Here is a 27,688-nt window from a genome sequence, read left to right on the forward strand (position 1 = left end):
TTCAACAGATACCATTCCGAAAATGTATGAGGGCATAATGAACTACTACGTTCCGATTCAGGATGAAACGTGCGAGAAACAGTAAGTTTTCAATTACATTTTTTTCATATACTTTTCCATATTTAATTCTTTTCTTCTACAGTACATCTTCTCATAATTCTGAGCCTCGCTACATGCCTCGTATTTTGGGAAGAAGATTTGCCTTGACATCGACAGCGTATAAATTTTTGGATGTTGGAATCAACGCGGGACCTATGTCCTCTGTGGATATACTTATTGGCGATAACCGAGGCAATCGGATAATTCTGCCTCATGCAACGTGGGTGACGTTCATCGAAAGACGTGCAGATATTCAGCGACTCGTGCAGTCACCGGCGCCATCATCGCTAGCGTTTCAAGATCTGGAACTCGTTAAAATACGTGACGCAGATATTGTAAAATTGACATCGTGCGACACCAGCTTGTACATGAAACCGTCAACCATACTCTTCTTGTTCGAACTAGAACATTGCGTCGAGAATGTGTATTTTCAACTATGCCAAAATGTTCATGGCGTAAGTGAAAAATTTAAACAATTTGTAACCATTTTACGCCAAAATTGTATCACCGATAAATGTAATGCAGTTAGAATCTTGCATGAATTTTATGATAAAAATTCGCTAATAGATTGTGAACTGTTGGCGTATGCTGCAGATAATATTATACACGATGCATTACATGAGAAATAAATGTATATTAAAATACATATCACTGTATCTAAAATTATCTTTCCTTCTGTCTACCGTTTCCTTGTCCACCGTAAGCGGTTTAGAATTACAGAGCGGTAACTCTCGATAAGAATGCGCGTGCCGCACTCGTCGCGCGATCATTAAACGTTTTCTCATCTGTCTCATATTAATTATTAAATATTCTTCCTCTTATTTCCAATAAATAAATCACTTAAAATAATATAAAAAATGATCTAACTATAATGGGTGGGAGCGAGAAAACGTGCGCGAACGGGGGAGAAATAACGGGTGACGGGAGCGCGAGAGACCGCGCGAACGGGGGAGAGAGAGATAACGCGAACGGGGGCCGGAAGCGAGAGGGACTGCGCGAACGGGGGAGAGAGAGAACGGGATACGGGAGCGCGAGAGAACGCGAACGGGGGGGAGATAACGCGAGCGGGAGCGCGCCGTGTAACGTCACGCGGACCGACGCGGCCGTTGTACGCTGACCCCTCTCCCGCGGCGCGCCGAAAACGCGAACGCGGTTCCCCTCACCCCGCGGCGCCCGAAAACGCAACCGCGGTACCCCCCTCCCCCTCCCCCTCACCTCGCGGCGCCCGAAAACGCGGTACCCCCCTCCCCCTCCCCCGCGGCGCCCGAAAACGCCGTACCCCCCCGCCCATCACCCCCCCTCGGAGCTCCCTGGTTAGAATCCTCATACCTACCCTACTTCTAATCTTTTTAAATTATTTTTTCTTTCCTTTATCCTTTTCTTTTAATTAGCATTATTTTTCAAGAAATAGAATATATATATTTTTCATTGTTTGAATTTCATTACAAGAATATAAAAATATGTTTTTACAGTGCCTAAAGTAAAGCAATCTTTTGTTTGGAAATTTTTTATAAAGTCCACTGACACTGATAGTGGTAATGCTACATGCAAAATTTGTAACAGAGAAGTGAAGTCTGGTAGAAAAGATGGTGGTACAACTAATTGAAAAAATCACTTAAAACGAAATCATGCAAGAAATAAAAAAGTGAGACTAACTTTAGGAGAAAGTGAGAACAGTAATGAAAAGGCTCCTAACTTGGAACAAGCAAATAATTCGGTAAATCAATATCTTACAATATTTACATTCATCCCTTGATCATTTTATCGCATCATTTGTTTACTCTTGTTGTTTATTTTTAGAATCAATTATCAATGCCATCTACCTCTACAGCCATGCCTATTATAGACCTATCTGAATCTAATTTGGCAACTCCTACTTCTTGTTCTTCACCAGCACCTAGCTTGTCAGAATCAGAAAGCAGATTTTCTTATCCGGATAGACAATCTGTAATCCAGCCAAGGATCGATAGTACTTTTAAACAAATAAAATCATTTGGAGGTAACATTTATATATAACGGATTTATATATAACAGATCGAGAGGGGCACCCGCCATGGCACTACGTTCATTCGCCTCCAAAGGTGTTAAATACAGACTCTAACGTCCAAAGTCAATCTTAAGATTTTACAAATTAAATATTCAGAGTTAGATATTTTTTCTGTAAAATAAAGGTTGAATTTTGAGGTTAGGGCCTTTAAGACCCTAAAGAATTACAAAAATTTAAACTTTATTGAACCTGTGCATAAAATTTCATAATATTTATCTTTTTAGAGGGAAGTACACACGGAGACAGGAATGCCTTCTCACTTGAAATTGCACGCGTATCGGAGCATATGCAGAGCACGTGCTCCGTCTCTAGATATTCGTTCATCATGACTGTAAGAGTATCCTCACAAGACTCTCGTATAGTAATGCAGCGTAACGTAACGTGGGTCAGCGCACGAGAAACGTATCGGTTAAGGCGTTATACGTTTTTTGTGCGTTGTCCTACGTTACGTTACGCTACATTACTATACGAGAGTCTTGTGCGGAAACACTCGGCAAAGTTGTCCCAATATATATTTTAAGAATATTTTATAATAATATATTTCAAATAAATAATTTATTAATTAATAATATAATCTTAGGGTGTATTAATTAATAATATAATATCAGAGAAAGTTACGTTTGAAAAGTAACTCGTTACCGTAATTCGTTACTCATTGAAAGAAGTAACTCATCGTTATCGTATATAACTAGTTATTCTCATTGAGAAAAGTAACTCGTTACCGTTACTCGTTACTCATTGAAAAAGTAACTCATCGTTACTGTATATAACTCGTTATTCTTATTGAAAGAAGTAACTTGTTACCGTTACTCATTACTCATTGAAAGAAATAACTTATCGTTACCGTTACATTAAACAGGTAGAAACAGAATAATTGGATCACATGAAAAAAGGCTCATAAAAGAAACAAAGAATTTTCTGAGATATTTCAAATTTTGTCAATGATATTTTTTAAATATAAAATATGAAATATTTTGTAACGTATTGACTTTTCGATTGACTTTACCTCGATACTTTTATACATAGAATAATGAAAGGTGTTCGAGATCGAACTGCTTCGGAATTAGAGCATAATCTCTCTCGAGACGCACTCGGATTATCTCTAAGAATTCGTGAATCGCCCGCTAAATATATTCGCGTTTCGGAAAATAGTCGCTGTGTTTCCGAGACGTTTCGAGAGGCCCATATAAGAGTCACGCGTTTTCCGCGTGTATCGATGCTCTCCCTTTGTCTCAGGAACCGCTGAGCGAGAGGTAAACACCCGGGACAAGGAGAGAGACGATACGAAAAACAGCTGATCGGTTATCGGTCCCGAGGTCGACTGAACGTTTTGGAAGCGTCAAATGACGACGTCTTGGGGTGTCGATGGCCGATTGGCCCAGAGCAATATCGGAGCGCGAACGGGGGTTCGGAGAGCGAGCCGGTAAGGCTCCGGTCCTCCGCGCGCTGTTCGGCATTCGTTCCTAGTCGCACTAAGAGATCGTGAGAATTGCGAAAGGATTACGAGTCCGTCTTCGAGTTCGACAACTCCGGTCGGTATTCAAGCGTTTCTGACGTTACTTTCGGATTCAGGCTCGCGCTTCGTGTGACGATTCTCCGCGCGTTCGAACGCTGTAAATAACTGTAATTAGACTGTGTAAATAGACTGTGTGTATAGACTGTGACATGAACTAGAGATTAATTTAGCCCTTCTCAAGCGCCTCTACTCCGATCCTTCCTCCGCTCGCGCACAAAAGGAATCGATTGTTGTAAAAAAAAAAACAGAAAAAATTATTTTAAAAACTTTGATTGCATTTTGTAGACGCATTTAATTTGAAAATTGCAAATATAAAAATTAATATTATTATTCGATTTCTTTCACCATTCTGTGTATAAAAATATGAAGGTAAAGTCATCGAAAAGTGAATACTTTACGAGATATTTCATATTTTATGTTAAAAATATCATGATATAACTTGAAATATCAGAAAATTCTTAACAAAAGAGAGCTTTATTACAGTGTAAAAAAATCATACAATTCTATTTTAAAAAATAGAATTTTATATCACGATGATTTTATGTGACCTAAAAAATTAATTTTAAAAAATTGATTTTACCATTATTTGTCCTCCTCCAAGTCATACAACTTTTGTCTAAAACATTTTTTCCTAAAACTACATGAGATATCGATATTTGACTGATCAAATTACTTCCAAAACTTTTTCATTTTTGATTGTAGAAAAAAATTGCTTTAGACAAAAGTTGTTTGGTTTGAAAAGAGGACACATGATTCTTACGTGAGTTATGTCGTAGATGTCGTTTTTAATAAATTTTAAAGGCGACTAATTTCTTAAATAACTTGATTTTGCCCTTGAGAGAAAAGTTGTAGATCTCGTCGAGACGTTTTCGAAACACTAATAAATCTCTCTTTCGTTAAAGATTTCTTGAGATATTTTAAATTTTTTCATGATATTTTTATAATATGAAATATGAAATATCTCGATCGTTAGTCTCTAAAGTAATTCACCTTTCGACTACTTTACCTTGACACTTTTGTATATAAAATAATGAAAGGAAGCGTATAATAATAAAATTAATTTTTACATTTGCAATTTTGCAAAATTGAATGCGTTTACAAAATATAATCAAATTTTTTAAAATTATTTTTTTGTTCTTTTTTTACAACAATCGATTTCTTTCATTATCTACGTATAAAAGTATCAAGATAAAGTCATCGAAAAGTGAATTAATACTTTACAAAATATTTTATATTTTATATTAAAAATATTATAACAAAATTTACAATATCTCAGGAAATCCTTAACGAACGAGAGCTTTATTATAGTGTTTTGAAAAAGTCTCGACGAGCTCTACAACTTTTATCTTAAGGAAAAAAATCAAGTTTTATTTAAGAAATTAGTCGCCCTTAAAATTTCTTGAAAACGACGACATCTACGACATGACTAATGTAGGATTCATAATAAATACGGTAATATAAATACGGTGCTAAAATTCAATGATGTAATTTAATTTAAATTATAATTAACATCGATTCTATTAGAAAAATAGCCAATCTGCTGTTAGGTCAGCAAATGTATAATATATTCATGTGCTCTCTCTCTCTCTACAAGTGTATATACACATCATTTTTTAAACGATATACATTATAATTTTAATACATTATAATTTTTATTATAAGCAAAAACGTTACTTCATAAAAATACTTTACTTTATTAAAATTAAAAGTACTTTTATATAAATATCACGTTATTGTTTCCTTTTTACGCGTTACCATTACTTTTTGTAAAAAAATAGCATATCGTTTAAAAAATGATGTGTATATACACTTGTAGAGAGAGAGAGAGAGAGAGAGAGAGAGAGCACATGAATATATTATACATTTGCTGACCTAACAGCAGATTGGCTATTTTTCTAATAGAATCGATGTTAATTATAATTTAAATTAAATTACATAGTAGGTAAACAATATATACAATGTGAGTAGGTGAGGCAATTAGAGCCAAGCGCGGTAGTCAAAGCGCAAAACAATTTAAAAGTAATCAATAGATATATTAACGAACGTTTCGACACATTTTTCGTGTCCTCTTCAGCGTTAAAAGTTACATATAGTCAAAAACGAAGATTTACAGAAAGTCGAGTATAAGGCGTAGTCATCGACAAATAAAGTATAAAGGACGCAGTCTAAGAATAAAATTAAATCAGGATGTACCATAGTCGAAAGCCCGACATGCCGGTGTGCAATCGCTCCACATCCATCTCATCCTCAAATAATCTCGCCAGGTTGAAAGACCAAGTGGGTGAAAGATTCGAACCATGCCTGTACCATTAACGAAGTCACGATGTGGCAAGGGCGTAAATTATCTATGTTGATTAGATGACTAATGAATTTACTTACGGAGCAACCGCAGACCAGAATATCGCACCGCGAAAGCGACAAACGCCTCACATTGTAACGAGCTAACCGTTCGACGCGTCGCGAGTGAGTGAAGCATCGGTAGGAAGGTTAACACAATATACACCGAGGGAGGGGATAGATTATCGTATACAGTCGTTCTAAATTTTTGACAGTCTCTCGATCACACTTAGATACGTGTCAGGCAGACCCTCAGCATCAGTCTGCAAATTCAACCCCTTCGCCTGCCTTTTTATACATATCATCTCAGAAACTGAACGTTTATAATAATAGGATTCGTGGTCTAAAATTTCAACGTTCTTCCAATCAAAATCGTGATTACATTCGACTCTATGCTCGGTTATGACAGAATGATTCGGAGTATTCCAATTAATATGATTACGATGCTCCCTAAACAATATATGTTCTAACCCACCGCGGGGGTATCGGGTTACACAAGGGTATCGGATTTCGCGGGGAGGGTCGGGGGGGGTACCGCGTTTTCGGGCGCCGCAAGGAGGGGGAGGGGGAACCGCGTTGTCTGCCGCGCCGCGGGCGGGGGAGGGGGGTACCGCGTTTTCGGGCGCCGCGAGGAGGGGGAGGGGGGAACCGCGTTGTTTGCCGCGCCGCGAGGAAGGGGAGGGGGAACCGCGTTTTCGCCGCGCCGCGGGGTGAGGGGCAACCGCGTTCGCGTTTTCGCCGCGCCGGTACGTGGAATTAAATAAATTTATATTATACATAGAAAATTTGCTTACCACCGCTGGATTTGAATCAGAAACCCCCGGCTCGTGAGTCAGTCACATCCCGCACTGTGTGACACAATATTGATGAATACGTTTTGTATTGTCTATATATGTTACAGTTATTGTTAGCAGTAGAGTCTCTTAGCAGTATAGGCCATAGTTTCTTAATTTTAGACAATAATATATACACTTAAAATAGTTAAAAAAATACTATTTCAAAGCAGTTAAAATTTACACAAAAACACACATAGGACACAGATTACATGGTGAAATTAAATATAATGGGTCTCCACATGACGAACAGAAGAGACCGTCCATTAGTATATAAGGCCTGGTGTCATGTTTACGATAAACGTACAGCATTGAGAATAATCCACTGATTCTCACAATGCATGACGCACAAAACTTCACCTGTCCTGGAGTGAAATAACAGTATGTGCAGCACATCTTTGTCAGAGGATTTAACGCATTAATTTCAGCTTGATTCAACACTCTGAAAATTTCATCCGGAATATCCTCATCAGCCATTTCACTATCATAACATGAATCGTCTGACAATATAGCATCATCATCAACTTCCATTCCTTCCTCTTCATTCACTTCTATTTCTTCAGGCACTTCCATTTCTTCATCGTTTGCTTCAACTTCCATTCTTTCTTCTCCTTCAAACTGCAATTCTTCGAAATCCATTTTATATACACTCTGTTCCACTCACGCGCTAAAATATAAACTTTGGAAAATATCCGAAGTTTCTTTTCCAATCAAATTCGCTGTTGAGAAACTCCCGGTTCGATCGGAGATCGGCGATTCCCAATTCGCGACGGATCAAATATCGCGCTACGTCGACTCTCCACAATTTCAATCTGCAACAATTTCTCATGCGCGGTTCGCTGATTTTCACGATTTTGAATTTACAATTGAGCACCGGTTTGCACAATTTTATGTACTCGTCGCTCATATCGCGTTAAAAAGAAAAAATCGCGGTATTGCACTCACGACTTCTAGTCCTCGACTACTGAGCGTACCATCAAATTCATCCTTCTATATCCCACTATTGTCACATCGTTTGTTTATCATATCTAATTTCACCATGATCTCAGCATCCATACATTTGGGCCTCACGAAAAATCTACAATGTGCAGTTTTGCACGTGTGCGATGAAGTCACCGCGAGACACGTATGTTCATGAAAACGATATCGCGCCATTAACTTTCAATGGTTTAATCTGTATAACTGCTATTGAACCGCTATCAAACTTCTTTAAAACAGCTATCAAACAACAACTAAAAACAGCTATCAAACAACTAAAAACAACTAAAAACAACTAAAACAGCTTTAAAAACATCTATCAAACAACTATCAAACAACTAAAAACATCTTTAGAAACAACTAAAAACAACTAAAAACAACTATCAAACAGCTATCAAACAACTAAAAACAACTAAAACAGCTTTAAAAACAGCTATCAAACAACTATCAAACAACTAAAAACAGCTTTTAAACAGCTAAAACAGCTTTTGAATAGCTTTTAAACAACTAAAACATCTATATTATATTACAAACTATGTGGGAAAAGGAAATAAAACATTTTATATATACACATATAGTTTATTTTAAAAAAATCATAATTTTTTCTGGTGTCGCGACCACCAGTTACATATTTTTAATACATTTTGTAATGCGCAATTCTTAACATGTTTTTCACATCGTATAGTATTAGTAACATCTAGATTATTTAAAGATTCGATATCTTCGTAATCGGCATCCAAAGTCTCAATGTTTAGATTTTTTCTAGCTTTATTCTCAAGTAGATCCACCAGCCATTCTCGTTTCTGGCATCCTTTGACGTACACAAGAGTCGACGTCTCGTCGCCCTCTCCAAGCACGGCCGATGTAATTAAATGTTTCGCCATACTGTATGGCACGTTTCCATCCTCCCATCGTAGTCCATGGTGATTTGCAATCAACCAAGAAGCGCATGATTTGTCGGATTTCATGAGGAGACTCCATGGCATGGGACATGTAAAAATGTAATGCGCCAAAACGGTCCCGTTTCTTAGAACCGCCACCTCCTTTACGACAAATTTCATCCCGACGGTGAATCCTTGCAGATCGACAAACGTTGGTACGATCATGACGAAACGACGGAGCAATCTGTATCTTATCGCGGTACATCAGTGTATCTTATATCGCAAAACCCGCTGATATTGCAATTTACATGATTTTGCGCGACTACGTTCGACAATGGACAGTATTCGATTACACGATCATGCAAGATGAGACAATAGGCGGTAGTATTTGCCGGTACATTCTCTTTGCAGTCAAATTCTATTCGCACATCCACGGTGGCGCTCTTGACAGATTCGTTTTGTCGCGAGCAATTGATGACAACAAAAGGTCCTTCCATCAGGAATGTATACAAGCTGCAAAGCGTATCACTGGAATCGTATCCGTAATAAACTTTACGAAAACGCGCATACATATCGAAAAGGACGGCGTATCGATTTTTGCCAAAATCCAGATTCAAGTCGTCGTACGGATAAAATTCAGAGTTTAGATAAAGTTTCACGTTGGTCAAGTTACAGTCATCGAATACGCTAACATTTTGAGACATGATATTCTTGCGCCCGGTCTGCAGCGCAAAGATAACGTATCGCGGCTTCTCCAGCTGACAAGGGAACCTCGCGAAGTGGAAAATTCTGATTTTAATATAACTTTCCACACGTGTAGGGGGAGTAAAAAAATAAATTTAGATATTTTTTATAGCTGCCCAAAAACGGTTTAAAAAAAAATTTTTTTTAATTTTTAATCAAAATTTTGTTTAAAAAATTATTTTTAAAAAATATTATTAATGTTGTCGAATAGAAGAGATTTTACTGTAAAACTTTTATAAGAAACATTTTTTGATATCTCAAATATTTTTCGAGATATATCGAGAAAAGCAAAAAACCGCTCTACTATGAGCAATGGTTTCACCCCTTAAAACCGTTTTTGGGCAGCTATAAAAAATATCTAAATTTATCTTTTTACTCCCCCTACATGTGTGGAAAGTTATATTAAAATCAGAATTTTCCACTTCGCGAGGTTCCCTTGTGAGTCGCCGTTTTGACGGCCCACGAATGCTTGGTCGTGTTCTGCAACATGGGGTACTCGTACAGATCCCACAAACGGAAACTAACACTAAGATATCGCCCGCTTTCCAAGGCCCGTAGCATGGATAGCTTATTGATCTTGTTTAATGTGACGTGAGGCATTCGCCACTGTACTTTAAACAATTCAATTTCCGGCTCCGTCGCCGGATTTCCAACAATGCAATTGTTGTCGCTGCGCGCTCGTATCAAAATTAATTCGTGACGAGCGTTAACAACCACGCGTTTGTAATCCTCGCAAAAGCCCAGCAACCTCTTGAGCGGTACGCAAAAGTTGAAGTATCCTTCCGGTATGCTTGATGAAACGTCCCATCCAGCATTCCGCATGAGTTGAGAATCATTATACGATAGCGATACATAGTTCTTGATGGTGCTGGTTATTCCAACGTTTCTGTTGCGATCAATCTCCACACCGTTGAGCTCGTATCGAATCTCATCGAACATGAACGCTGCACAATTATTCGCAAGCGTTGCCTGAGACACGTCATTCCTTTTCTTGATCGTCAATCTTCTTTCAACGTAGAGAAAGCTCTCGCACGGCAACGTGTATAAATCCTGCTGTTGTATGGGTATTCTTATCTCATCGTTATGTCCGTACGTTGTGTTGGCGTACGGATTGTACGTGTGTGTCTCAATCTTGACGACGCTGTTGTCAAAGGTTCACCTCCAATGTTTAAGATATTAGCCATTTCGTACGACGAAACCCAATGATTTCAGAAATTCAACGTTCGATGTAGCTGCAGCTCTCTCCGAGAGTCGAATCTTTCGCGGTGACACGTTTTCGCGCTTTCGCGGCGAGTATATTGTCTGCCACGTGTCGTTCTGCGAGATCGTTGCTACGCGAGTAGGCTATGTCGTGCTCGCGACACGCTGCGTCCAATGGATTAATACCCCGATCACCTCTTGCCAATCGTGTTTCTAAATGAGTTCCCGGACCGCAAAATTGATAGCCGGGGATATGTAATTTGATCGGAAGCGCGTTTATCGCGCGATTCAACAAACCTCGACCTATCTTCGGCGGCATTCGCCGCAGTTTTTTATCAACGGCGGCGGACCGTCGATGTGCGTTTGCTGACACGGCAAATTATAATGTATCAAACAGCGACGGTATTGCTGAACCTCCGAATCTGCCTTGATATGTTCGGGAAGCTTATCCCACAAATAATCTATATGATTATAAAACTGCCGTAGTAGAATGACCTTTGGTATATACTTTAACTGCTCGGCGGTTAAATCGTAAATATCGCTGTTATCCGACAAGAGCAAAAACATTTTAAAGACTGAGCATCTCAGCTCTACGCGCCTCTATAAATAGGCCAGCTTTCTCGATACTGTTTTTCATTCGTTGTGGAGGGGAGGTAAAATGCGGTTCGTACGACAATCGCGGACGATCAAAGTGACAAACTTTGACGATAGGATACAGTTAACGAAAGAGGTACGCAAACATGGAGACATGCTACCGATTTCTATACGTGGTATCATCTGCGGTCCGTCGAATTGCGGCAAGACAAACGTCTTGATAAGCTTGCTGGAAAGTCCGCACGGTGTACGTTTCGAGAACGTGTATGTGTACTCGAAATCGTTGCAACAGTCGAAATACCGATATTTGGAGAATATACTGACACCGATAGAAGAAATTGGCTACTTTACGTTCTCAAATAACAGTGACGTCATTCCACCGAGCAAGGCGCTCCCGAATTCTATTTTTATCTTTGATGACGTGGCATGCGACAAGCAGGATACGATAAGAGAATACTTTGCAATGGGCCGGCACGCCGACGTTGACTCCTTCTATCTTTGTCAGACGTATGCAAAGATACCGAAGCATCTTATACGCGACAACGCGAATTTATTGATTCTGTTTAAACAGGATGGTACCAATCTGAAACACATATTCAACGATCACGTAAACACAGATATGTCATACGATGATTTCAGCAAATTGTGTCATACATGTTGGCAACAAAAGTATGGATTCGTGGTGATAGACAAGGACAGCGCGATTTCGAATGGTCGATACAGAAAAGGATTTAACGACTTTGCGATACCGAAACGCGGTTAGTTGTTGTCGACGCGCCGATTGAACAACGTTATCGCGACATGGACAGCGGCGAGGAGATTAGAGAGCGCGAGAGAATAGCAAATCAAATTGCGAAAACGAGCGATTCGATTCGCAAAAAGTATCACGCCTTGAAAACTGGCAAAATGGAGGAAGATATCGCGTTGGAGAGACACTTTAAGCCCATCATCGAGCCTCTAAGACAGATTGCCGAAAACACCGTTGGCAAAGAATCTGACGTGTCAAAGCTTGAGAATGAAACTGCGTGGGAAGACGAAAAGCCAAAGTTCAAACGAAAACGACCAAACGCCTCGTTTAACGACTCTGTAATGGCTTCAACTCCGGTTACGTTGAAACGATCGATAAATGTGCCATCTAATTTGAGCGAAATAACCAAAATTTTACAACCGCATAAATCGAAACGATCGACAGGTCCATTGAATGAACCACCGATAACCTCTGCGCCGTCCGTGCAGCCCACAATGCTCGAATCACTCACAAACGACGATGTTTTCGAAACCACGGATGACTCACTCGTGACGTCCGTTCGACAGCAGTTGCAAACATCGGAGGGTCGAGAAACGTTGCGAGATCACTTGGGTCCATTGAGCCAAAAGTACGTCGGGGCAGTTTTGAGCGGTGATCAAGAAAGCGGTATAGACACCGTGTACGGTGTTTATTTCAGCAACGATGGAATGATGCTCGGTAATAAACGTTTTGACGTGAACAACGCGGACAACATAATTATCGACGGCATACGATACGCTGGCACACGCGGTCTTTACGAGTTGATCTTTAAGAAATTTCCCAATGACGATATCTACACAGTGGACGATATGCAAACATACAAGAGCATTCTGTTGACGACGAGTGCTCATAAACGCAATTATGATGCTCACGCTCGAATAAATGGCAACAGGGGATACAAGTACACACAAATAATAGCACCGTTGATTTCGGGTAAAAAAGCTGGAAAAGGTATACCGCGTGCCATGACATTAAACGGCAACAAGATCGACCATATAATTGCATCGTGGATTTCGGGTAAAAAAGCTGGAAAAGGTATACCGCGTGCCATGACATTAAACGACAACAAGATCGACTATGTTCATTGGGACGATCCCAACGAGCTTGTAGATCGTCTCCGATTGCTCGAAGCTTCGCGCCTAGCGGGTCACACCGGTCACGATAACGAGACCCTGTCGATTATCGAGGAACTTCGCGAGGCTGGACTTATTATAAATTAAACCGCGCGTCGGCGAGTCGTTCAATCAACATCGAAATGCCGATCAACAAGTTTGGTATATCGCTCGGAAGAGGCGGTGCGGAACCGTACTATCAATGGAGCGGATTAATCAGAAATTACGTGCGCGATAACGCTCTTTGCATGGTCGCCACCGACTTTGACGCGAAATCGCGCAAGATTCGACGGATAGCGCCACCTGTAGATGATTGCGATGCAGCCAATAAACGTTACGTGCAGCAGAGCGTGCAAATTTTGAAAGATCAGCAGGATGAAATCGAGAAAAAGATGGCCGCATTCCAGAATAATGTGCAAATTACCCTAAACGAACTTCAAAAGATGATTCAAGATGTAATTGCGAATCATCGCGAATAGATAAGAACGTACATCTGATCTCTGCGTCAGTTGCGCGTCAGCGTCATGGCTAGTAAGAAGCATTCAACTGAGAAACGGAGGCTGGTGGAAGAACTACAGGCTCCTGCGAGAAGAAATTTTTCGCGAAGACGCGTCATAGTGCGCGGATACGTTGACCTGTGGCAGGCGGATGTGGTCGAGATGCGTCCATACACGCGATTCAACAGAGGCTACTACTACATACTCACCGTTATCGACGTGCTGAGCAAGCACGCATGGGCCGTACCGCTCAAGGCCAAGAGCGGAACCGAGGTTACTACGGCGATAGCGAAAATAATTCGAGACGGCGGAAGATGTCCGAAAAATCTGCAGACTGACATGGGCAAAGAATTTTACAACGCAAACGTGCAGAAACTCTTGAAGAAACATAATATCAATCACTATTCGACCTATTCCGTAATGAAGGTATCGGTCGTCGAACGATTCAATCGCACGCTCAAGAACGATATGTGGAAAATGTTTACGCTCAACGGAAATTACAAATGGATCGACTCGCTGCCGGGTCTCGTATCGGATTACAACGCGCGAAAGCATCGAACTATCGGCATGCGACCCATCGATGTTACCCCCGCGATCGCCGACAAGCTCCTAACAACGGTGTACAGCCACGTAAAGATCGCTGCTCCCGCGCGATTCAAAGTGGGCGACTCGGTACGCGTGAGTAAATTCAAGACAATCTTCGAGAAAGGATACACGCCAAATTGGACCACGGAGTTGTTTAGAATCATCAAAGTGCAGAAAACTAATCCCGTGACGTATCTATTGGAAGATTCCTGCGGAAAACCCGTCGCCGGCGGCTTCTACGAATACGAGTTACATCGCGTTGCTAATCCCGACGTGTATCTCGTTGAAAAAGTTTTGCGCAAAAGGGGGGATGAGGTTTATGTAAAGTGGTTAGGATTTAATAATTCACACAATTCATGGATACACAAGAATAATGTATTGTAAAAATTTATTACAATATAAAAACATATTATACATACAAATGAGTCATTTATTTTCATACATATCTAAATGTATTTACAATTGTATTTTACAATGGTATTTTATAATGCCCCCATGGCAGCGTCTCGGTAGAACCGGGTATAATGTATCGTTTATCATCGTACGGACTTAGAGCTATTTTCGTTTCGGACACGGTGTATACCTCGTTCTGTTTGGATCTTATGCAGGCTTGCTCTCGCGTCATTTCAATTTCGTCGCGCAGACACCGCGTGTAATCGTCGAACGTTATCGACCTGGCTACGACGTTACTCTTAACACCTTTAGCTCTTTTCGTATCTTTCTTACCGTCTACTCGCAAGGCGTACATCTTTGCTCTAAGCCCGACGAATTCGGTCATTATCGCACCGTTATTTTCGTCTTTCATTAAGCCCGGAACTTTTTTATTGGCGAGTGGGATACCGTACGCATTATCGACCGCGTAATCGCTAGTGTCAAATCTAATAATGTGGCGCTTCATGGTGTCATACACATCGTCGCACTCGATGTGATAAATGAGACTGTCCGTATCGGTGTACGTGACTTTACACTTGTCGCGATACAACGGTAACATGTACTCGTGATGAAATTCGTACAAACATGTCTTGGATATATCGAGGATGCACATACCAACGTAGATTGGTTTGTCGAACTTCACCTCGAGTTTTCGCATTTCTATTGCTACTAGATTCTCCGAAAAGACGCTTCGGCTATGAAAATTTGGTTTCGCGATCAATGCCTCCGCGCCGTATCTACCCTCCCAATGAGTCACGAGTCGCACGTCAACGTGATTGCGCACATTCTCCATGGTTTTGCCAAACACAGCATTGTTCATCAATTTGTATAAATTTTTCTCGAAATCATTTTTGGCCAATGTTCTAAATTTCGTATTAAGTTCTATATAATCGCGAAGCCATGGAGATTGCGCGAATTTCAATATGCGGTGAATCTTTGATATACGGAGACCGTGACGAGTGCACTGCTGCAGGTTGCGATAATGTATGACATAACGTTTCTTATCGTATAATGTTGCGAGGAGCTTGTCCTGCCGCTTACCGGGTGGTTTATCGCGCGTCGGACAAAACGGTAGGTCAATGTGCGCGTCGTGAAGATGTTGCGGATATTCCAAGTCGACTTCGAGAATGTAGCCTATCGTGGAATCCACCGCAACATCCATAACATTAAAATCGGTTACGTCGTCGACCCATTGAAAATCTGCGTAAGGCAATGGTTGACACATTGCCCAGCCGTATAAGTTGTTTACGTCGAAATACATCAGATATGACGACGGTTTCGATGGATCGTACGACTGCATGTACTTGTTGTTGGCCAGCGCGTATCTGTTCGAACATTGACTCAAACCGCCGCGTATACCGCGTTCGATAAACATGACCATGTCAATGTCGGTGAGCAATTCGAAATTGATACGCGTATGCTTCAACATAGCGTCCCACGTAAAACCCGGTAGAGTATAATAATATGCCGGATCGAGTCCATAACTCGCGACGCAGCTATCGCGAAAATTTTCAAAGATATCGGCCAACAGCAAGACATCGGTTTTGAGATATAAATCGCTTTAGTCACCGAGCGTTCGAATGGAGAACCGCTGCCAGACGTTGACGGCGTGCGCGTAATCGCTCTCGGATACGGTGTCACCTGTCAATGAACTATAAAACGAGTCGCGCGGTGGTAAACGCGAGTCCTCCAACTTTTCGACGCAGTCAATGTACTCATACGGAAATACGCCTTTTCGTGTCAGCAAATCAAAATTTTCTGTGGATATTTTACAAAATTCGCGTTGCAATATTCGCAGTTTATCCTTGCTGAGATAAGATGCCAATTTGTCGAGACTAGCGGTGAGAAACTTGTACGAATCGATAAATCGCAATTTGACGCAAGTTTTCTTATCTTTATCTTCGGTGCTTTTAACGTTTTTTGTAAATGAAATGTATTTCTCTTTTGTGATTGGGAGTAAGTCTACATGTCCTTCGTACGCTGTTGCTATTTCCGTTATAATAAAATGCGCGTCGTAGCCAGATAAATTATGAAAAACTATGGGAATGCAATGCGAATCTTTGTAGTTCAGATTACAGTTTGAGTGCGCGGGACCTCTGTACTGACCGGTCAGATGACAATGATCGCGTACTCGCACGTCGTCTGGCTCGAACGGTTTTTCGCACACGTGACAGTGCGTTGCGCTGTTAAACTTTTCCCACTCGTCTCGCGTGAAATCCGCCATGGGTATATTAGTGGACAAGATCGTCTTTACGTCGTGAGCTAAACGTCTTAGCTCCTCGGCGAACCACGCGACGCAATCCTTATCGCGACGAAACCGATACATTGATAATGAGTCGTCATACGAGCAACGCACGTAGTACCCTATGCTATACACGCGATGATGTTGATATGTGTACCTGGACGATTCCGGATCCGCTTCCATCTTTTCCAGGGTACATTCCAGGTCGGCGTATACGATAAACGGAACTCGTTCCTTCCTGTTGTGATTCTTGAAAGCCAACCACTTGTCGTTATCGCTCGGTAACTTGATCGCGCAGTCGTTCATCTCCCGACAGTCGACGGTGTGGGCTTTCAATTTCTCGCTCGTGTAGAAATAGTGCAAACATCTGTAAATAAAGAAATTTTTTATATATCTTTTACGTAAAAATTATTTTTATTATTTATTCAGATGTATACTCACCGATCGCAAAAGTATTTTTTGTTCGTATTCTTGCTCAATTGCGAGCTCACGAGGCGGGATAGGTTCTTGATCCATGCAAAATGTCCCACGTTGTCGTCGTGCACGTACAGCAGATTTACATGTCTATCCATCTTTCGGTCGGTGAGCCGTATTGGCAGGATTGCAAGTTCCTTGTTTTTTCTCTCGATACCGTACACGTTGATGGAGATGTCGTTGTGACCTTCAAACCGTTTAATTTGATCCAACGTCATTGGAAACTTAATGTCTGTAAGATTTAGCACCAACGCGTAATGTGGATACGACGATTCTCGTTTTGCATGTCTCTCGGCTGGATGCAGAGCCGCCGTCACTGACCATGCGAAACATGCATTGTCCATTGATCGCACGTTTATCACCACTCTCTTCAATTTAATTTCTCGCGGTATTTCCACAAGACACCCCGCGTGCAATGGATTGTATTTGTTTACGTTAACTGTCAAATTAAGTATACGCGACAACGCCCATCCGCTATCACGTTCCTGGAATTCCTCCAACGATGCTAGGGTAGGCTCGATGACGTGTCGCTTGTACCACTCACACAGATCGGACTCACGAAAAAGTTCATTGTTTCTCGTAGCGATACTTTTATTCGCGCGTTTGTCACCCGCAACAAATTCACCATTAAACATTGTGTTTATCTTTACATTGTCATGTCGTTGCATGACGTTCCGCACATGAATGAGTACAATGTCTCTCGCATCTTTGAGAAATTGATGAGGGCCGATGTGTTTGGAATTTATTACCACACCAGTCAGTATACGACTTTCAAAGGCCGTATCTATCTCGCGCCATCTGAGTCCTGTCTCACTCGCACTGTATCCGGCACCCACATGCACGAAACGTTGACGTACCGAGTCTTTCAGACCTTCGAGTCGTGCGATACAAGCGACCAACGACTGTTTAAGACCGATCGATAATCGTGGCCGTTTAATTCGGCTTTGTTCTTCCAACGATTCGATAAACTCGTCGCATCGTTGCTCCCACGCGGTAAAGTCTTCCCTCGAATTTATACGGGTGGATTGCTCCAACAACTCTTACTCCATGTTCCTCTTCCTGACACACTTTGTTGCACTCACGACTTCCGATTCTCGACTGCTGAGCGTATCCCCCAGATTCGTCATTTTATATTTTACTAATGATGCATCGTTTGCTTTTTTATCATATCTAATTTCATCGTGATCTCAGCATCCATACATTTGCGCCTTTCGAAAAATCTACGATTTGCAGTTTTGCACGTGTGCGATGAAATCATTGCGAGACACGTATGTTCTTGAAAACGATATCGCGCCATTGACTTTCGGTGGTTTGATCTGTATCAATGCAGCAGCCGTACATCGGTGCTATTTGCAAAATTTGCAGTTTTGCACGTGTTCGATGAAATCATCGCGAGACATGTATGTTCTTGAAAACGGTATCGCTCCATTGACTTATGCGAAATTGCAAAATTTGCAGTTTTGCGCGTGTTCGATGAAATCATCGCGAGACACGTATGCTCTTGAAAAAAATCATATTTGATGCTATTGCCCGATGAAGTGATCTCATCACGAATGTTCTTGACAAAGATATCACATTTAACATATATGTGGTGGTGGTCACCATGCAGCAGCCGTACATTGGCGCTATTTGCAAGATTCGCATATGAGAAATAAATGTATATTAAAATGCATATCACTGTATCTAAAATTATCTTTCCTTCTGTCTACCCGTTCCCTTGTCCACCGTCAGCGGTTTAGTTTAGAATTACAGAGCGGTAACTCTCGATAAGAATGCGCGTGCCGCATTCGTCGCGCGATCATTAAACGTTTTCTCATCTGTCTCGTATAAATTATACGAATTAAATATTAAGATCTAAACGATTAAATATCGTTGGCAAAGAAAAGATATGCGATCGTGAGCGAGAACACGAACGGGGCCGGGAGCGCGCTAACGAGAAGACGCGCGCGAATGGGGCCGCGAGCAAGAACGTGCGAGGGAGAGAGAAACCGCGCGAACGAGAAGACGCGCGCGAACGGGGGGACCGGGAGCCGGGAGCGAGAGGGACCGCGCGCGAACGGGGGACGGGGGGGGGCGAGAGAACATCTACGAGGGGGAGATAACGCGAGCGGGAGCGTGCCGTGTGACGTCACGCTGACCGACGCGGCCATTGCACGCGGCGCGGCGAAAACGCGAACGCGGATCCCCTCACCCCGCGGCGCCCGAAAACGCGGTACACCCCTCCCCTTCCCCCGCGGCGCCCGAAAACGCGGTACCCCCTCCCCTCCCCCGCGGTATACCCCTCCCCCGCCCCACCCCCCGCGGTACCCCCCCCCCCCCCGACCCTCCCCGCGAAATCCGATACCCTTGTGTAACCCGATACCCCCGCGGTGGGTTAGAACATATATTGTTTACCTACTTTACATCATTGAATTTTAGCACCGTATTTATATTACCGTATTTATTATGAATCCTACATTAGTCATGTCGTAGATGTCGTCGTTTTCAAGAAATTTTAAGGGCGACTAATTTCTTAATTAAAACTTGATTTTTTTCCTTAAGATAAAAGTTGTAGAGCTCGTCGAGACTTTTTCAAAACACTATAATAAAGCTCTCGTTCGTTAAGGATTTCCTAAGATATTGTAAATTTTGTTATAATATTTTTAATATAAAATATAAAATATTTTGTAAAGTATTAATTCACTTTTCGATGACTTTATCTTGATACTTTTATACGTAGATAATGAAAAAAATTGATTGTTGTAAAAAAAGAACAAAAAAATAATTTTAAAAAATTTGATTATATTTTGTAAACGCATTCAATTTTGCAAAATTGCAAATGTAAAAATTAATTTTATTATTATACGCTTCCTTTCATTATTTTATATACAAAAGTGTCAAGGTAAAGTAGTCGAAAGGTGAATTACTTTAGAGACTAACGATCGAGATATTTCATATTTCATATTATAAAAATATCATGAAAAAATTTAAAATATCTCAAGAAATCTTTAACGAAAGAGAGATTTATTAGTGTTTCGAAAACGTCTTGACGAGATCTACAACTTTTCTCTCAAGGGCAAAATCAAGTTATTTAAGAAATTAGTCGCCTTTAAAATTTATTAAAAACGACATCTACGACATAACTCACGTAAGAATCATGTGTCCTCTTTTCAAACCAAACAACTTTTGTCTAAAGCAATTTTTTTCTACAATCAAAAATGAAAAAGTTTTGGAAGTAATTTGATCAGTCAAATATCGATATCTCATGTAGTTTTAGGAAAAAATGTTTTAGACAAAAGTTGTATGACTTGGAGGAGGACAAATAATGGTAAAATCAATTTTTTTTAAATTAATTTTTTTAGGTCACATAAAATCATCGTGATATAAAATTCTATTTTTTAAAATAGAATTGTATGATTTTTTTACACTGTAATAAAGCTCTCTTTTGTTAAGAATTTTCTGATATTTCAAGTTATATCATGATATTTTTAATATAAAATATGAAATATCTCGTAAAGTATTCACTTTTCGATGACTTTACCTTCATATTTTTATACACAGAATGGTGAAAGAAATCGAATAATAATATTAATTTTTATATTTGCAATTTTCAAATTAAATGCGTCTACAAAATGCAATCAAAGTTTTTAAAATAATTTTTTCTGTTTTCTTTTTACAACAATCGATTCCTTTCATTATTCTATGTATAAAAGTATCGAGGTAAAGTCAATCGAAAAGTCAATACGTTACAAAATATTTCATATTTTATATTTAAAAAATATCATTGACAAAATTTGAAATATCTCAGAAAATTCTTTGATTCTTTTATGAGCCTTTTTTCATGTGATCCAATTATTCTGTTTCTACCTGTTTAATGTAACGGTAACGATAAGTTATTTCTTTCAATGAGTAATGAGTAACGGTAACAAGTTACTTCTTTCAATAAGAATAACGAGTTATATACAGTAACGATGAGTTACTTTTTCAATGAGTAACGAGTAACGGTAACGAGTTACTTTTCTCAATGAGAATAACTAGTTATATACGATAACGATGAGTTACTTCTTTCAATGAGTAACGAATTACGGTAACGAGTTACTTTTCAAACGTAACTTTCTCTGATATTATATTATTAATTAATACACCCTAAGATTATATTATTAATTAATGATTTATTTATTTGAAATATATTATTATAAAATATTCTTAAAATATATATTGGGACAACTTTGCCGAGTGCTTCCGCACAAGACTCTCGTATAGTAATGTAGCGTAACGTAACGTAGATCAACGCACAAAAAACGTATAACGCCTTAACCGATACGTTTTTCGTGCGCTGACCCACGTTATGTTACGCTGCATTACTATACGAGAGTCTTGTGAGGATACTCTTAAAGTCATGATGAACGAATATCTAGAGACGGAGCACGCGCTCTGAATATGCTCCGATACGCGTGCAATTTCAAGTGAGAAGGCATTCCTGTCCCCGTGTGTACAAGAGCAGGTAAAATCACTAATGCCACCTTTTTTATAATTACCAAAGACAATATGCCTTTCCAGACAGTAGATAATGAAGGAACCTGATGAAAACTACTGTGCCTCTTTATTCTGTACCTGGAAGAAAGTCAATCACAAAAAATGGAAGAAAAATATGAATACCTAAGGGCATGTGAAAAACAAAAATTGGAAAAAATTGATTATTTCTCGGTAACGGCAGATATCTGGACCGATGTACTCAACACCATCAGCTATTTAGGGATGACTGTTCACTACGAATTTGAAGAAGAATTACTATTGTTGTGCCATGCCTTGAATCGGAGCTCAGGGCCGGCACCGGGTCCTTGAGATCCGCCGAATTGGAGGGAGAGAGGACACTGGAGATATTGTGATTGCAGTCGGGTTTAATAAACAGATTGTTTTATTGACGCACTTATTAATTTGTCACTACCCTGACTTGCGGGTTACAAAAGATTAACGTTACGGTTGACTCGCGGTACGCGCGCGGTTCTTCGACTGCCCGCCGTTCATTGGAAGGGCGGGCTTTTTATCGCGCTCGGTATTGCTGACTTAGCAGTCAGCGCTTTTGATTTCGGAATCAGAGGCCTAGCGGGCTGGTGATGTCCAGAATGCCCATATATGGTCATTACCGCGACTCGTGCTGGCCTTCGCGTCAGCGGTCCTCGTCGCTAGGGTCAGATTTCCTATAGGCGGCAACTCGGAGTTGCCAAGTGCAATAATTGATCTTTAATACGTTGTGCGCTCACAACATCCCTTCCCCCGCGGAAAAAGAAAAACTGAGGTATACGAAGATCTTCGTTATTTATTTATTTGTGTTTTTCTTTTTCTTGAGAGGTTACAATCTAATTTTCTTATATGCTAATATGTATGCTGTGGTTTTCCCCTTTAAATTCTTAATGCTTCCCTTTTTTCTTTATTACATAAATGATTACAAGTATAATGGTTACTACGGCTACAATTATGGTCGCGGAACCTACAGGATATACAATATTCTTATTTGCAAAAACGCTTGGTTGGTTATTTTCCACTTCTTTTTTAATTTCATCTAGACTTAAACTTAATTTTATTAATTCCGACGGATCTTTGATTACTGGTTCTAACTTTATTTCTTTTTCGGAATCTAATTTGTTGTCTAAAGTTATACTTTTTTCTATGGTATTAGTTATATTGAATTCTGGTAAATACATTTGTACATATTTAGTATAAATTCGGTTTTTTGTTTCTAAAATTATATCTGGTGTAGTTATTTTACAATTACCGCGTAATGTTATTTTTCCGGTTTTTTCAATTTTAATTTTATTTTCTGGCAGCTCATTACATTGAATTATTATTTCCGATATTTTTGTAGTGGAATATAACCATGTTTGAGTTTCGGCTAATGTTATCCAGAATGTTACATTTGAAATGATGTGACGTTGTCTACGGTTTTCTAGGTATCTAGGTGCTTTTACAAAAAGCTGCACCTCGCTTGGTGCATTCGCAGTTACAAAATACACGGGAAAATTTGGTTCGCATATAAACTTAGTAGTTTCTCGCGTACATTTATTTAAGTCGCTTTCTTTTAATATTATATAATTATGATTTTCTCGGTTTATTCCTAATAGTGTGTGTGAAGGTTCTAGTAGGGTAATACATTATGGTAATACATTATGGTCGTTATGTATTGGTACAGGTGTAATTTTTATTATTTCGTATACCGGATATGCTATTAATTGCTTTCGGTAGGTATTTTTATGTATTCTTACTCTTGCCTATTCTTTTTCTATATATATTTTTAATTTTCAGTAAAGGTCTTTAGTCTGTTTGCGTGTACGCGTAACGTTTTTCGTCCTTTTTTAATTATGTAATTTACGTCATTAATTTTTTCCATTACTGTGTACGGTTGTGACCGGAACAACGAATGGAATGATAAAAATCTTTATTATAGCTACTTACTACTTGGGCTGAAATTACGGTCGTCACTGTATTTTCAGGCATCAATACAGAAAGCCTAGTTAGCTGCGTTGCCCCGTCCTTCCTCTCAGCGTAATGGCTGTCGTCTTCTACGTCGCGGACGTGTTCAAGGCCGTCGGCCACGCCCTTGTTATGCGAAGCGTAATATGCGGATGTACGGATAGGATATTCACTGGGGTCGCGAATAAAGACTCGTTGTTTATTATAAACAAATAACAAAGTTTATTTCTGCTGTAACACTTTCGAATGCGGACGCGTTCGCTCGCACGCGTATCTGCGATGAGTTTTCTCGAAACGACGTGCCGCCTATGTTAGTTACAAGGCGCTAGGAATTATCACTTCCCGTTATCGCGCAATACTAATCACGATTATAATTATCACGCTACTCACGCTAGCGGACAACGGGATAAGAACTCGCGGCTCGAATTTGTGATGCGTAACCGATACGTGTTAACGCTTCGAAATCTCACGAAGAACTGTCCGGGAGAAACGGTCTCGGCTCCCCCACTTTATCTCGGCGCACGCGCGGTGCTACCTATTTCGGCGCGAAGCCGCTAACACGCTCTGCTCGCTCATTGGCCAGTCGGACTTCGGGGTGTAAATGGTACGACTCCATTTGCACCCTGTGCTCTCTATGTGCTGAGTCGTTCTTTGGGCTTAGCACTTTCTCGACAAGTGCTACTCTAAAGTGCAACAACGTGAGTTGGCTTTCGCTCGCTTTCCGTGCGTGAACCAATCACGCTGCTGCACGCTCGTACCTCGCGCAACGCGCAACAGGAGTCACTCGATTTGCACCGAGTAACTCTTCAAAAGTCACAAAAACGAATCACGAGTCTAGGTAAGTATTCACAGATAATTTTACCCATTATTAATCTATTTTTCTTTTTTACCCAGGATCCCATTTCAACACCGTAACCGACGTAAGTAAAGGTAAGTATCAAAGGTAAGTATAAGTGACTTAATTCTATCGCACGCATAATTATAAGTAAATCTAATTTAATCAATCTCTAAATCGGCAGGGAATAATATGAAAGTGTCAAAATCATTATGAAATAGTTAAATGGGCTGAAAGCCGTCAAAGGTGTAACAAAGTACTGTAAAGTGTAATAAAGTGTAATCACAAATATGAAATAATTGTCAAATGTAAAATAAATCCTAAAATTAATGTGTTTCGCCTGGATTCGCTCCATTTGGCTGTTCTCGTTACTGAAAATAAAGATTATTAATAATAAACTGAAAATAAAATGTTTTTAAGAAAATCTGCACCTAAAGTGCTAAAAGTGTTGTCAAAAGTGTAGAGCCGTCGCTGGCTCATCTCGCATGCTTAATCCTAAGATGTAGGTGTAAATAGTGTAGAAAGTGTAACAAAAGTGTAGAGCCGTCGCTGGCTCATCTCGCACGCTTATTTTAAGCCGTCGAGTGTAGATGGTGTAAAAAGTGTCGGAAAAGTGTAGAGCCGTCGCTGGCTCATCTCGCACGCTTATTCTAAGTCGTCGAGTGTAGATGGTGTAACAAGTGTTGGAAAAGTGTAAATGTTTAAAATGTGTCTAAATACGCAAATCTTAATAAAATACTCGGGAATTCGTCCCGCTCGTTGTCAATGTAAGGATATCACTCAAAATAAATGCATAATATAAAATATGTCGAATTATCGACGCTGGCTGGAATTACTTGCAATTATATAGACTTAAATATAAAAATGAATGGTAAATGAACTATTTGACTCGACTGTTACTCGCGGATCAATCGTGGATCGACTTCTATGCTTAAAATTAATATGTATAATGTGAATAATGTATAAAGTGTAAGGACTATGTCCATGTTCGGGAAACAGGTAAGTATAGGGAAAAATATTATTACTGAAATTATTATAAACTCTTTAAATCTCATCTTAATGACTTTTACGGTGAATAATTAGGTTCTGAACTTGTTTTAGCTGCATATAATAAAAGGATCATGTAAATGATAAAAAAGGTAAAAAGGATTAATATAAATGTTATTATCGTAATGTAAAATCTATCTGAAGGCATCTCTAATGAATTTATATCTATGGGAATGGATAATTAAGGTAATTCGTTTATGTTGTGTTTCACAATGTATGAATCTTGTCTTTATTAAAATGTCGTTATCCTTGTACTCTAATGTATCAAGTGTATGGTAAGTGTAAATATCTTTTATAATTAGTCCTAATGCTAACGCGCTGGCTCGCTGCCATATATCTTTATAAAATATCTGTACTTCGTGTACCTGAATGCACTATAAAACGTCAAACCGACTATCTGTCGTATCTCGCAATATAATATTAATAAAAATGACTCGAATTTATGAACGTAATATCTAAATGCTAATAAAATCTGTTCAATATAAAATCTCTTAAAATTACTTTGCACAAATACATAACTAAAAGGGATATCTTGTGTTACAGCTATGTGTAAACACTTCCTGCACCTTGGTCCTGATGACAGGTTTCCTCCGGTTGCAGCTCCTGCTGCACCTCCTCCTCTGCTGCAAAAATCTGGCTTCCGGGCGATGTTCTTTCCACGAATTGCGTGTTACCCTTTGCCATTAACCTCTGGACCTCCTCGTCCGGTAGTTCCTCGAACTGGGGTGACTCGGTAACGCCCTCGTCTGCTGTCGGGCCTCCCTGAGTCAGGATTTGCTGCTGTTCAGCTTCCTGGTGTGCTCCGCTCGGCTGCACCTGTTGCACCTTTTGCACTTCGGCCTTCCCGTTGTCGTGGGACATGTCAGGTGTCTCACCGGTAGAGTCCCGGCTCTCTGGGGAATTCGCTACTTTAACATGCGATCCCATGGTCCTATCCACTGGGATTCTAGCTTCTTTGATCTTCCTCGCCGAACCATTTCGTCATATAACAGTACTGGATCTCCTGCTTTAAATGTTTCTATATTCGTTTTTTTATCGTACTGTTGTTTCGCCTTAATCTTTTCATGCTTGGTGTGTTCTCTAGCTATTTCGTTTGTTACGCGTATTCTTTCTCGAAGTTCTTGTGCGTAATTGTCGTAGGTATATGTCAGTTTTGGCGGTTTCGTTAGAGCTGTCGGTAATAAGCTTGATAACCGTAAACTAATTCGAACGGTGTAAATCCTGTCGTGGTGTGGGGGGTTGTGTTATATGTAAACATCGCATAGGGCAGCCATTCATCCCAGTTCGTCTGATCTTCATTTATATAGTGTCTTAAATATTCGGCTAATGTGCGGTGCGTCCGCTCCAATGCTCCGTTACTTTCTGGGTGATAAGCTGTCGTTTGTATTTTTTCAATTTTTAATAATTTACACACGTTTTTAAACATTTCGCTAGTAAAATGTGTACCCTGATCCGTGAGTACTTTTTCCGGTATTCCGTGTTCTAACACGATTTTGATAACAAAAGCTTTTGCGACTGTAGCTGCTTCTTGATTTTCTACGGGAATTGCTTTACTAAATTTTGTCAGGCTATCTTGAAAAGTCAAAATATATTTATTTCTGTTATCCGTAGTAGTTAATGGTCCTACAATGTCAAGGGCGCATTTTTCGAATGGTCTTTGTGGAGTATCCGTAATTGATAAAGGCATTTTCGTATTTCTGCTCAATTTATTCTTTTGGCAGTATTCACATTTATTTATATGGTAATTGTTTAGATGGGGGGGATCACCTTGGATGACCTTTATATTTTAGTATGTTGTCAAGGTCACCCTCCTGAGTGACCTTCAGAAGGTTCAGCCCGCGCTCGTTATTCGTTAAAAGTTATTAACAAAAAAAGTTTGGAAAATATAGCAGCTATTTTGAGTATTGGAAGGCATAAATGACTAATATATATGTCGAAATAGTTCACAACTTCTATAAAGCAGGGCATACACACGTGTGTATGTGCTCTGCTTTAATG

General features: G+C 40.0%; 1 protein-coding gene across 1 annotated transcript; it reads right to left on the reverse strand.

Moving 5' to 3' along the window:
* Positions 1–17,321: 17,321 nt before the first annotated feature.
* Positions 17,322–26,617, reverse strand: LOC139782128 (uncharacterized). The gene is made up of 2 exons (XM_071721079.1): positions 26,257–26,617; positions 17,322–18,397 (listed from the first exon to the last, which is right to left on the reverse strand). The coding sequence occupies exons 1-2, from the start codon at positions 26,615–26,617 to the stop codon at positions 17,322–17,324; spliced, it is 1,437 nt and encodes a 478-aa protein (XP_071577180.1).
* Between the last annotated feature and the right edge of the window lie 1,071 nt (positions 26,618–27,688).

The sequence above is a fragment of the Temnothorax nylanderi genome, unplaced genomic scaffold, assembly GCF_030848795.1.
Source record: "Temnothorax nylanderi isolate EJ_2023f unplaced genomic scaffold, tnyl_v1.0 TNYL_tig0389_pilon, whole genome shotgun sequence".
Taxonomy (NCBI): Eukaryota; Metazoa; Arthropoda; class Insecta; order Hymenoptera; family Formicidae; genus Temnothorax; species Temnothorax nylanderi.